This window comes from Suricata suricatta, chromosome X, assembly GCF_006229205.1.
Source record: "Suricata suricatta isolate VVHF042 chromosome X, meerkat_22Aug2017_6uvM2_HiC, whole genome shotgun sequence".
In the NCBI taxonomy this organism is placed as follows: domain Eukaryota; kingdom Metazoa; phylum Chordata; class Mammalia; order Carnivora; family Herpestidae; genus Suricata; species Suricata suricatta.
Window position 1 is genome coordinate 25598132 of NC_043717.1, and position 13137 is coordinate 25611268.

At 36.9% G+C, this 13137-nt stretch overlaps 1 protein-coding gene across 9 annotated transcripts in view; it reads right to left on the reverse strand.

Annotated features, from left to right (window-relative positions):
• Nucleotides 1–13137, reverse strand: part of DMD (dystrophin) — a 1657593-nt gene that overhangs the window by 574251 nt on the left and 1070205 nt on the right. For all 9 annotated transcript variants that reach the window (XM_029929473.1, XM_029929472.1, XM_029929470.1 and 6 more), the window contains one exon: nucleotides 10826–10943. In XM_029929473.1, coding sequence (XP_029785333.1) covers nucleotides 10826–10943 — 118 coding nt within the window. The remainder of the gene's footprint in view (nucleotides 1–10825; nucleotides 10944–13137) is intronic.

Genomic DNA, 13137 nt, shown 5'->3' on the forward strand with positions numbered 1-13137 from the left:
TGATATTTATGCAGTGATTTGCCATTTGAAAAGGCCTATTCCATATGTTATTCCATTGAATCCTAACAGCAATCTGGTATGGAAGGCATCAGGAGCCTAATTTTACCGATGAAGAAATAAAGGGTGAGAGTGATTAAACAATTTGCCAAGGGTCCCACTGTGACTAAAGGGCACGATCAGGATTTTAGCCACCTCTTCTCCTTTTAGACACACTGCCATTAGCATTACACTATGCAGGGGATGAAGTGAGGGAAAGACATGCTTACATGTTTGTCTTGCTAACATAAAAGTAATAATCACCATTGTCATCATCATTGTCACTACTGTCCCATAACCAGCCAGCTGCCTAGGCCTCCACAACACGAAAGCTTTCTTTTGTTTTCAAAACCTATACTCTTCGTGGGAAGCTGGGGGGAGAGATTTATCAACATGTCCAGGAGCTACAGAAGAAGTCTCCAGGGTTCTTTTTCCTTTCAACATGCACATGCACACTGAAGGGCACACACACAAGTGGTCTGTCATTTTCCAGGAGTAGAGCAGCACTGACAATTTCTGGGTTGTCTGATGGACAAACTTAAAGCAACAGAGGGGCAAATTGCTGAAAAGTTTCCTTTGAAGGTGTGTTAGGTCCAGTAGTAGTCATCTCTACGGTGGCCCCATTCTCCTGCACCTCCTGGGATTCATGACCTTTTGGAGTCCCTCCTCCTCCCACCTCATGGCATCAGGGCCAAACTGTGTGACAAATAATTTACAGAAGAAGCAATGGTATAAATACTAAGGCTAGGTCCAAAAAGGCTACTACCTTGTACTCATGGTGTACTTCTGGGGCAAGCCAGCCACAAAGTCACAGGGACATTCAAGCAGTCCCACAGAGAAGTGTGTGTAGAGAGAAACCAAGTAGACAGCACCACCTCATAAACCAAAGGAGTGAGCCACCTTGAGAGTAGGTCTTCCAGACCCCGACAAGCTTTCATAGAACAGGGGCTCCAGCTGGCCACTGACTACAGCCTCCTGAGAAATTCCAAGATGGAATCACTCAAACTAGATGCTTATGATTCTCTGACCTACAGAATCTGTGAGAGATAATAAATGATTATTAATGTTCCAGGGCACTAAGTTTTGGGGTGATTTTTTTTTGCAGTAATATGTAACTGCAAATTCCTTTTCTTGACTAAAGCAGAATGAGGCCAGCTCTCCCCTTTGGATTTATAAAGGTCACAATCTATTAATCCTTTCTGCTTACTTCATCAATCCTTCCCTTAAGGCAAGTCTGACAGAATACAGACTAGTGGCAAGCAACTTGTTATGTTGATTCAAATTATTGATGAGAATATTTTGGTAAAGAAAATAATGGTAGATCTAAAATAATTCCTATACTTTCTCAACACCTGAGGAGAGTTGAGAGTCTTTTAGGAGCCCTCTGTGCCATATGTAACCCTTGGCTTAGCTCCATCTAACCTGCGTGACATCACAAAGAAGGAATATTCTTCTCTATACCCAGAGGTACCAAAATACAATAGAAATTCAGGTCTTTAGTTGCAATGCCCTATTAGGCCATAAGATAAAAATGCCAGCCTGTGAAAAACTACAATTTCTCCCGTGGGCACATCTCTTTCTCTTTTGTATTTGTCTTACCAGCTCACTCTGTCTGAGTATAAGACTCTTTAGATTATGTGTATTCATCATTATCTTAATTCTATCATACAAAAACGCCCCAATTTCCATTCACTGGTTTATTTATTTAATAGTTATACTCATTATGTTTAGTTTGTAAGGTGGATGAGTAGAACGTGTGCTAATTCAAATCTTTCACCTTACAAGGAAACATAATGGAAAAACATGCAATTATAAAATGGTATTTATGTTCATAATTGTAGCTACATCACTTTAAATAAAATATATTTATTATTCCTACTACATTTTCACATGAAAGGTTAATAAGTGAATATAATTACGACTGCTAATTTGGATTTTAAATCCTTTTCCAATATATTTTGATACTAATCCACTTCTAGAGTTAAAGAATAGGTACATTAAAACAGAATTATTTTGTGGTAGATGTTTAATATTAATTTAACAGAACATAAGTAAAAGTATATAAAGAAAAACATATACACTCGCTTTTTTAATAGGTAAATTTTTAATTTATAATTACTCTGATGGAGCTCTGAAATTCATTAAGATGTTAAAGATCATTTCTATATTTCATGTATATTTGCAGGTACCCTATTGAATTGGATACGAATGAAAATTAAAGAAATCATGACATTTATATGTGAAGAAATACATGGCACTATGAAGCACCCTGTAATGGCTAATTTCATGTATTGAATTGGCTAGATAATGGTGCCCAGTTGTTTAAGCACCAGTGTATACTGCTGTAGGGGGTATTTTAAATTACTTTATTTTATTTTTTAATTTTATTTTTTTAAATGTTTATTTTTGAGAGAATGAGAGACAGCACATGAGCAGGGGAGGGGCAGTGAGTGGGGACAGAGGATACAAAGCAGGCTCTGAAACCAATGCAGGGTTCAAACCTACGAAATGTGATATCCTGACCTGAGCTGAAGTCAGATGCTTAACTGACTGAGCCACCCAGGCGCCCTGAAATCACATGTATTTCTTACATGTGATTAACATTTAAATCAGTAGACTGTAATTAAAGGAAATTAGCCCCATAACACGGGTGAGACTCATCGAATCAGTTGAAGACCTTAAGAGAAAAGACTGAGGTCCTCAGAAGAGGAAGGAATTTTGGTTCTAGACTGTCTTTGGACTCAAGACTGCAGCATCAAGTCTTCTTTGAGTATCTATCCTACTGGTCTGCTCTAAAAATTTCAAACTTGCAGTCCCCACAATCTCATGAACCAATTCCAAACCTCTGTCTCTTTGTCTCTCTCTCTCTCTACATATATATAATTAAGTTAATTATAACTAATTTATAATATTATTAATAAATATATTAAATATATATATGTATACATACATATATACAGGGCTCTCTGGAGAATACTGACAAACTCATTCGTAGTGAATAAAAACAATAGAAGAAAAGATTAATACTATAACAAAATAATAATAATAATACATGTAGTAAAACTTTTAATTTTGTAGTGGGAATGAGCAAGACATATTTTGTTTAATCCTTGGTATACCATCAAGGTCCACTGTACCCAAATATATATTTTGAGTTTTTTTTTTTAAAGTTCTATTTGTAAAAATTGATACGTATTAGACTTTTATTCTTTCCTAGTGGCCTACCAAAAAACAAAGTGATATTTTACTTATTCTTTAAATAAAATAAAATTCACTTTATTTACCATATGGGTCCATTGAAGTCTTTCATAGGTCTAAGATACATTGTATAGTTTTAGAAATCTTATTTTTCCTCTATTTGGAAACATTTTGCTGTTTCATCACCACTCATAAGTTATTCCTAACTATGCTAAAAAGAGTTGTAAATGAAAGAATGATACAATTACTTAGATGCATGTTACAATAGTGAAATAAATCTTCAACCTTTAGGTTTCTTTTTACAGTGGCCAAAACAGTGCATCTTCTTTCAAGAAGGTAGAAGGTAAGATTGGAGACACCATGTTTGGAGTCTGCTTTTAGCTTTCAGTGAACCGAGTTCAAAAGGTAGCACTGTTCATTTTACTCCCATAATGTCAAAGACAAGAACTTTGACAGAAGAAGACATTTACAATTACTAGACATAATAGAAGGTAAATGCAAAGAGACAGAAATCAACATTTTAGATTCCAGTGATGATGGTGAAATTGATCAGATAGGTGAAATCTTAGACTGTGAGTCCTCAGATGATGAGCAAATGCAGGGATTGATGAGCAAACAATGTATTTCTAAGGACAGATGGCAAATACAATATCTTAATCTAGTTAGTCCTTCAAGAGGAAGGGCTTCATCATGTAATGTTTTGTTGAAGAACATGATCCTATTTTGCTAAAATGACGTGGGACACCATATTATTTATGGTTGTGCCTCCAAATTCATTAGATACAAAGTGTGTTGGGTTCAATTCTTACCAAAATTTCTAAGAAAGTTGGTTTTTATTATCTCTCTAACCTTACTTCTGTAAAGTATTTGAAAAATAAACATTCAAAATAAAAAGAAAAATGGCTCATCCAGGCCTAGATGGCAAGTGGTCATCTATTTTTTCCTGGTACACTGAAGGGTAAATCAGAAACATGACATACATAAATACAACCATCTTTACCTCTTGGCTTTCTTATTCAAAGTATCACTAAGGCCCAGGAAGAAATGTATGTTATCGGACTAGTGGCACAGCAGAAGATACAGAAAATGAAATATAGACTAAAGCTTATCCACTCACACTTCAGTGTGTGTTTTTCTGAATGCATCTCTATTGTAAGTTGCCAAGATCCAGACTGTTCCCTAGGTCTACTTTTCTTTTCATTTGGCTCCCTGTCTCTGTGCAAACTCACCTACTTCAGGTAACTTCCAAATCTGCTTAGAAGTAACTCTGCTTCTGAAATCTCTGTTTGTGTTTTCTTGGGCACATTATTTTACCACTCATATTCAACTGCTTGTCCTGAGTCTGTCTCTGGTTATATTACCATCTTCCAAAGCACTAAATCTCAAAATCTTAAGAGGCAAGTTCTCAGATTCCACACATCCAATCAATGACCAAATCTTTGAATGCTTGGTCCACTGCATGTCTTAATTCAGTTCTTTGTTTCCACTCTACTGCCACTGCTCTAGCTTGGGGTCTCTTGCCTCCTACCTTGCCTCTCTGACTGCTTTGATTCCTGTGTCCTCCACAACATACGCATAGACATAGACATACTCCCACATCTATGAATTCATCTGTCACACCATTGCTAACTGAAGTCTAATTACGTATTCCCCTCTCATCCTTCCCTGCAATATCCTTCCTCTCCCAGCCTCCTTCTGCTTTTCAAAATCCTATTCATGACCAGATCAAATGTGACTTCCTCCGAGAAGCAGCCCTAAACCCCTTCACTGAGATCCAATCTTCCCTCTTCTTGCTCTCTCTCAAGATTTTGGAATACTGCTGTGCTCAAGTACTTATCCTAGACTGCTTTGCCCCAATAGACTTGTCCGAATACCCACATTTGATTGTAAGCTCTTTTAAGACAAAGGCTGAATCTTATTTTTCCCTGTATCCAAACCATCACATCTGATATTAACTAGCACGGAGTAAGCATTCAAATATTTACTGAACTGAACTGAACTCTCTGGTTGCCAGCGGCATCCTGGTGGATGTAAATTTTGAGAGCTGCTTGTAGTTATAACAGGTTGACAGCAGGTGCTAGATGTCAAAAGAAGAAATTTATATGGTTGACTCCACTTCTTCTAAAATAAGCAACTCTCTAATAGACAATACCTGAGAGGAAGATATTGGCTGGCATTTCATTAGCAATAGAGATTTCATAAAAACGTGGAGAACAAAGTCTTTTTTATTTCACCATGAAGGATTTCATACATTTGGTTGCAGCAGTGAATGACAGGTTGACAAAGCTGCTATAAAACTGTCAGTTAATTCCAAAATCCTGGGAGAGTATTTTTATTCTCACGCAGCAGAACATTCTCCTTTCTACAGCCCTGTATACCAGCTTTTTAAGCAATACGAAATGAACTCATTTCTTAAAATTTATACGATGTCACCAAATTTCTCAAGGAAATCCAGACTGGCTTGAAAAAGCCTTAGCTGAAAAAAGTAATTTTAAAGGAAATAATTCCGTCTTAAGATGTGGCATTCTGTTTCAGAAGTTCTTCCCCCGGTTTAGCTGATAGGCAGCCAGAGATTATGCTCCCCCCACCCCTTCATATTTCCTCATCTCGGCCTCTTCCACGCCAAGTTCATCTCTCCATGATGCTACACACCATTCAAAGAACACCTAGTGTATGTGAGGTCTTCACTGTAGAAAGAGCACATAATTTTATCTTTGTAATCACGGTATCAACCAAAGTACTACCTAGGTCCCACATCACAGATGAGGAAACCGTGGCTTAGAGAAGTGATTGCCCCTGGCCAAAGCTGTGCAGATTATGGAGGTTTGCTATCCTCTATGTTTCCAACATGTGTAAGAGACGATCTTGTAATTACACACTGAAATGCATGTAAGACAACAACATAAATGGGAGCAGTAAAAATTATAACCAGATTATAGTAAACCAAGGTTACTCCTAATATTATCAGTTCTCAAATACTCTTTTTTTTTTTTTGACTAACACTTTTCATTCGACATTCTTGGGCTTTAGAATCATATAGACTTAAGTTTAAATCCTAGTCCCTCACTTGACATCTTACTACAACTGTAGGCACATTACTTAAACTCTCTGAGCTTCAGTTTTCTAATCCCTAAAATGATAATAATAACATCTACCTTCCTGAAGTCATAGTAAATATTGAAAACAAAATAACTTACATGAATTGCCTTGCTTTTGATAGTATCGCTCATGTGTTTAATTCTATGTATATATCTTATTCCATGTCTTCCAAAGCAACTTTCTCCTTTTGGGTTTTTTGAACTTCTCTCTTTTCTTCTTTGTGGTCTAAGAACCAGGCAGCTACCAAAGACCTTATTAAATGATTTCCCACTAAGCATTCAAACAATCCAATTAGATTATAATTAAAATAACAAGAGCTAACATTTACTGAGCTCTTACTGTGGCTTGAATTAAAGGGCTCCTCATGTATTATCTCATCTAATTATTCTCCCAACCTCGAGGTAGATACAAGTAATCTTATTTTATAGAGGAGGTGACTGAGATCGGGGAGTTTGCTGAGATTACTTGTTTGCTCAGGGTCACAAAGCTACTGAGGCCAGCCCAAGCAGGTTGCCCTTGAAACCTTTATGTGATATTGTTATAGATCCTTAAAATGGTAACGGTGGGGGTTCTACCGGGAGAAGCTACAGAAGCAAGGTTCTAAAATACAAGTGTCAGGGCTCCTGGGTGGCTCAGTCGGTTAAGTGTCCAGCTTAGGCTCAGGTCATGATCTCACAGTTTGTGGGTTCATTCCTCGCATCGGGCTCTGTGCTGACCGCTCAGAGCCTGGAGTCTGCTTCGGATTCTGTGTCTCCCTCTCTCTCTCTGACCCTCCCTTGCTTGCGCTGTCTCTCTCTGTCTCTCAAAAATAAAAACATTAAAATAAAATACAAATGTCTGCTGAGCCATGTTCACCAATATTATTTGTGGAATAAACAGAGCAATACGAGAGAAGAATTCTTTCGTTCTGTACCTTCCTCACTGCTGTGTGAAGTACTATGGTGTTATGATCTGCAGTAGTAATGAGCATGAATAAGAGTTTTGCCTAATTCAGAAGCCTCCTGGGAAGCATCTTTAGACCATTCCAATCTTAGCTGATTTGGGTCCCCTGACTCAGTCCTTTTGCAGGAGAAAATGACCAGGAATGGCCGGGAAGTTCAGCAACCAAAGAATTGAAGGAAAACGAGTAGTTTGAACATCAGAAATAGCAAGGCGAATTCTTATTTGAATGCACTGAGAATGAAATTTTTTTCTCTCACCTAGATTATTACAACATGATTTCCATCGACATAATCACCTGAAAACAACAGATACCGTGGAAAACAGTTTATACAGTGAAACATGTTGGTATTTTGCAGACCCAATTACTTGAGATTTCAGCATGGATATTACTAGTAGAGAGGAATTGCTTCATGTTGGACTTTTCTCTTGATAGAATGCAATAAGTATATATAGATTTCCCCAACTGTTCAAAGTTATGAACTGGGATTTACCAAGGAAGGAGAAATGTTTCAATATAGCATTATACTCTTACTGAATATTTTTCTTTATTTAGCTGATTCCTTTTTAAGTATTTCTAGAAGATTCAGGGCAATAAAAAAAGGAATACTGAAATCTTCAAATAAGGAAATACAATTTTATGAGCATGTATTTTATTTCTGCTCTTTCCCTGAAAGCCAAATCTATACTAAGGACAATTCTATTTTGAACACGATTGAAACTTTATGAGTATTGAATCTCCAACCCATTTCATAGATTTCAAATGGAGAGATAAACTGTAGCATAGCAGGGCTGCAAATGACATTGTTTAGATAAATATCTCGTCAGAATTATCCTGGTACCAGCCTTAGAGGCTTCAGGCATATTTGGAACTAAGATTCTGGCTTAGGTTCTTAATAAGCAACATGACATGTCTCAACAGACACTTGGCTTTTAAGAAAATGCTTTTTTGGGACCATGTGGATTGGAATCTTTCCAGTATACTACAAATATTCATAAAGGTATTCATTCTTAAAAGACAAAGGCTCAGAAAAACAGAACTGTTCAAATTACTGGATATTAGCAGAGAGATAAAAACTTGCCCTCCGGTCACTCAATTTTAATCTACATCATGGAAAAAAGTCAATACGATATCAAAAAAAGATTGCAAGAGACAATGGAAAATGTTGAGACAATGTTGAATGGACAGTGTAAAATAAATTAGTGTTATTTTCCTCTTAGGGAAAAATAGAAGTTATTTTTCATTAGTAAAATGACAAATGACTTTCTATATAGTATGTTCAGATTTGCATAAACATTTTTGCCAAATTTCCATATTTCTCAGGCAAGAAACAGATCACTTAACTGCGTAACAGGAATTCAGTCTCATACTGAGCAAATCACTCACTAAGATTCATTCTTTCAGACCAGTATGTTGGAACCTGATGGAGAAAGTCTTATGGTTCCAGTTTGAGAGAGGAACATTCTACTACATCAGTGGAAGAGCTATCTATATTGGTCATTACAAGGCAATTTTATTCTTGTTTTGCTGGTTATACAAATGGCACTAACTTACACCGAACTCTAAAACTTAAGTGTATTCTTCCTGTCCAAATTAGCTATGGAAGAGAATGAATGATGAGTTTCTTACTATTTAGTTTCTCTCCTCCTTGGGCTCAACATTGAACAACACTGAACAACTCCTTGCCAGGAGGCATGATCATGTGACAAGTTCCAGCCAAGAGACTCTGAACAGAATCCACGTGTACCACTTCTGAACCTGCCTCATAATAAATTTCAATGAATGATGCTTATTCCTCACCTGCCCACTAAATGCATAGGACTCTGATGTTCTGGACACAAAAGATGGAAGGGATTTCGGTCTCTGGATGATGTCATAAAAAGCTGCTTATTTTGGACAGAAAAAAGTAAACTTCTACTGTGGTAAGCCACCAAGATTTGCTATCTTCTTTATTAGAGTGGCAAGTGCTACTCAACTAATATGTTAGCAGAGATTCAAAAGCATTGTTTGAGCAAACAATAAAGAGTTAAAATTTCAAAATCAAGAAAAGTCTATTTTAATTAACAATCATGACAAGTGAAAGAGGAAATGTCTCTAGGAAGTGAATCAGAACATACATAATTGCAGACCAAAAAAGTATTTAATCCTAGTCCTAGTGATTAAGGTCATTAACAAAAACAATTAAAACAGGATGGAAAATGGTAAACATTGCAGAAGGAACACAGGTCATTCAAGCCAGAAAGAAACATCTACAAATTCCAAGCTCTGGTCTTCACTTGTTTTGTAAACTTGAGCAGTTTGATTAACCTTTCTCACAAACTGTTTCCTCATCTATAAAATGAGGGATTATGAAATTTAGCTGAAAAGATTTTGTAAAGATTTTATACACACACATGCAAACACACAATATAACACCTATGTCTGATACCTAAGAGGGACTCAATAAATAGTGGCTATTATCACTAAGTATTTACTAATACATACAAATATGACCAGTAATATTTTTCAAATATTAGCCTTTTATACTGGTGACCCTTTCCCCTCATCCAACATACTGGCAGCAAAGCTTTCTGCTTCCACTTCCTTAGGAAAGGGCTAATGCAACAGAATGTAAATTACAAAGACATGGATTCTTGGTTTGGAGTTTCAAAAGCCTACGCCTGATAAAAGATGCAAGATTTGGAAGGAAAAAGAAAAGGTGATGAAATGAAAGGGTTCCCTACTCCTACACTAGAAAAAATATCCTCTGGTTATGGAAAGGGACGAGAGGCACATTACAGGGGAAGAAAATAAGAATCGGTATTGATGTGTGTCCCTGGAGGGGAAGTGGGGAGAGTGAAGGGAAGAAATCCAGAGAGATCCAAGAGAATCAGATAGCAGAGGTGAACTGGGCCTCATTCCTGAGAAGGGCCCATGAGGGAAACAGAAGGAGAGTAGTTTCCCCTTCTGCTTCTTCTACTCTTCCTGACCGCATCCATAGGCACTCTGAATCCCTCTATAAAGAAGAGTCCATGCAATGTCTAGACTGAGGAGCCTGAAACAGCCTCCCAAGGCTCCCACCCGCCCCAGCATGGCAGGGGGAATGGCACAATAATTTCTGCTATTACCCAAGGTGAATATCACAGTAGCATAGGGATGTCCAGATATGCACGTGTCAACACAGAAGGGAATGAATGATGGTCCGGGAGGCAACTGCCTGCTTGGACCAACAACCAAGAATACGAGGCAAAGACTGACATTGCCATGGATGCTACCCAAAGAGATGACAACTGAGGAACAAATGTTCTGTCACACCAGGCTCCCCACACCCACCACTCCATGCTTTGCATCTACAAAAGCCTGGATTCATGAAAAATGTATTTCCTTGATTTTGTGGAATTGCATTCAGTTATTGAAAGACAACACCATGAACTGAAAAATCTTTGCCCAATAGTTACAATTTACACCTATTTGGAACCATTTTGATGAGTGCAACAGAGGGAAATCAACTCCCAAGTCATTATTGAAATGTTTCACACGTTTGAAGTTTCCCACACTTGTCCAAAGACTTACTTCGATCAGTAATGATGGTTCTAGCCTCTTGATTACTGGTCTTGTTTTTCAAATTCTGGGCAGCAGTAATGAGTTCTTCCAACTGGGGGCGTCTCTGGTCCAAATCTTGCAGTGTTGCCTGAAGGAAAAAGTATACGTTAATATTGAGGTTCACCAGCATTGTGCATACCTTTTATGTCATCCAAAGTAAAGTGCAAGTTTCAAACGAACCAAAGAACTTCTGGAAATAAAAAAGATATTACTGGATATCAATCTGTAATGCATAAGGCTTTACAGAGAACAATTTAACAGGAAATGTGTTTCCTTCTTTGATACCAAAAATATTTCAGATGAAAATCTTGATTATAGATTTGCTTCACTATTTAAGAGCTTAGATGGAGTCATTTCAGAGTACCTGGGTTTACTTAAACCAGTGCATGAGTGCCACAACCAAGAAATGTCATTTTTTGGATTATGACAAGGTTTTTAAGAGAAAGACAGCTATTTACGCTTCTAATCTCATTTTGTGCAATGTCGAAATTAAAGTGTATATTTTAGAAAGAGGCAAAAGCACTGAAGTGATTTGAGAGATGTAACTGATTTAACTTCACCTATGAGAAGCTGATGCAGTGAGCTAAGTCAGTCCTTCCCCAAAGTTGCCTTCCATGAAAATTGCCTGACTCCTTTGCCTCAACCTACACCTGCTCTCCACGCATGACTAAATGAGTAGGGAGGAGGGGTTGGAAGATGTCTTTTTAACAAATTCTCTACTTAATGCTTATGATCAGACAAGTTTGGAAAGCATCAGACTAGAAGTTAGTATTCATATTCTGTATTACAAATTACTTTAATATTGCTTTAGATAAAAATACCAATAATGTAAAACCAAGAAATATGTGTGTATGTATGTATTTATAGGTAGCTATGTTAATTACTAAGAAATTCCCCCTTCCCTCAAGTGTCCATCTATTATCTGTCATCTCACTCTCTCTACATTAAAGTGTCCATGTCCCAGTGATATTTACATAGAATCTTGAGAAGAAGAAGATTTCTCCCTTGTTCTCTAAAATGGAATCCATTGTATTTTAATTTGGGAAAGCATAATGAATTTTTGTTATTAGTTTATAACCCCTGGGTAACAGATGTTTTACACACATTCTCACGTTTTCATTCTCCCAATAACTGCTCTAATAACTAAGTTAGGAGTCTTTATGGCTTTAAGTCTGATGCTGTTTCTACTACCACAGGAGGTCAATGAAAGTGAACAGATGAAATGTGGTAGACAGTAAAGTTTATAAAACTTAGTTATCTACTATGCCCTTTGACTCCTGCTGATTTTCTAAGGAGTTTTGGGTTCAGAAAGCCTGATTTTTGATCATTTTTGTAGTGTTGCTTTCGTGAATAGGTAGGGACACAGGCCTTGTGATTTTAGCTCAATTGCTTTCGGGAGTATTAAAATAATAGCAAGAACTTATCCAAACATTACACATCTATTTTGAGCATTTTCCCCTCTCTGTATTGAAAAATTGGAGGGGCTAACTTTTAACCAATTTTCCACATTTGTAAGCTGTGATTGCTCAGAAGAAAAATCCAATTTTCAGGTTTCTAACTTTTATGGTTTCTTTACACAAAAGGGTGTTTGAAATATGGAACAAATTGCCAAAGACAGCTATTGAAGAAAGTGGCATAAGTCAGCTGGAAAGCACTGAACAAATTTTAAAGCAGGAACCATATAGTAGTAGATAGATTTTATGAAATAAGATGTTTTCCAGGGTTAGAATGTTAAACTCTGGTCATCTGTGACATAGCCAGCTTAAAAGGCACTTCGGAATTCCCGACTCTTAAATATTTAACACATCCAAATAGGTGTTTTAAAGACAGACTTAATCAGAAACCTCAGATAAAGTCAACTATTTCCCTCAAATTTAACCAAGAACTCTATGTACTACATGTAGCAAAGCACACAAATTCATTCACTCACACACTCATTCTTTCATTTTATAAATATCAAGTACAGCACACTGTCCTAGGCGTTATGGAGACAAAACAGTGGAAGAATGGATTGGGTATGCTTTGTGTTATTTAAATGCAAATTTGTGTTTTTTGATACTTGGACATTTTTATATAACAAAGATTACTTTTATCATTATTTTCATTTGATTTGATATTATTAATTCACCCTCAAACATCCAACCTATTCTTTGTTTCTCTCTTTTGGATCTATTTCTCCAGGTTGGCTCTACTTTTCTCCTTCTTTTAGGATCACAAAGTTCGTTTCAGAAGTATGTTGTAGAAGTAACCTGATCAACTTTAATCTAAATTAAACCTGACCA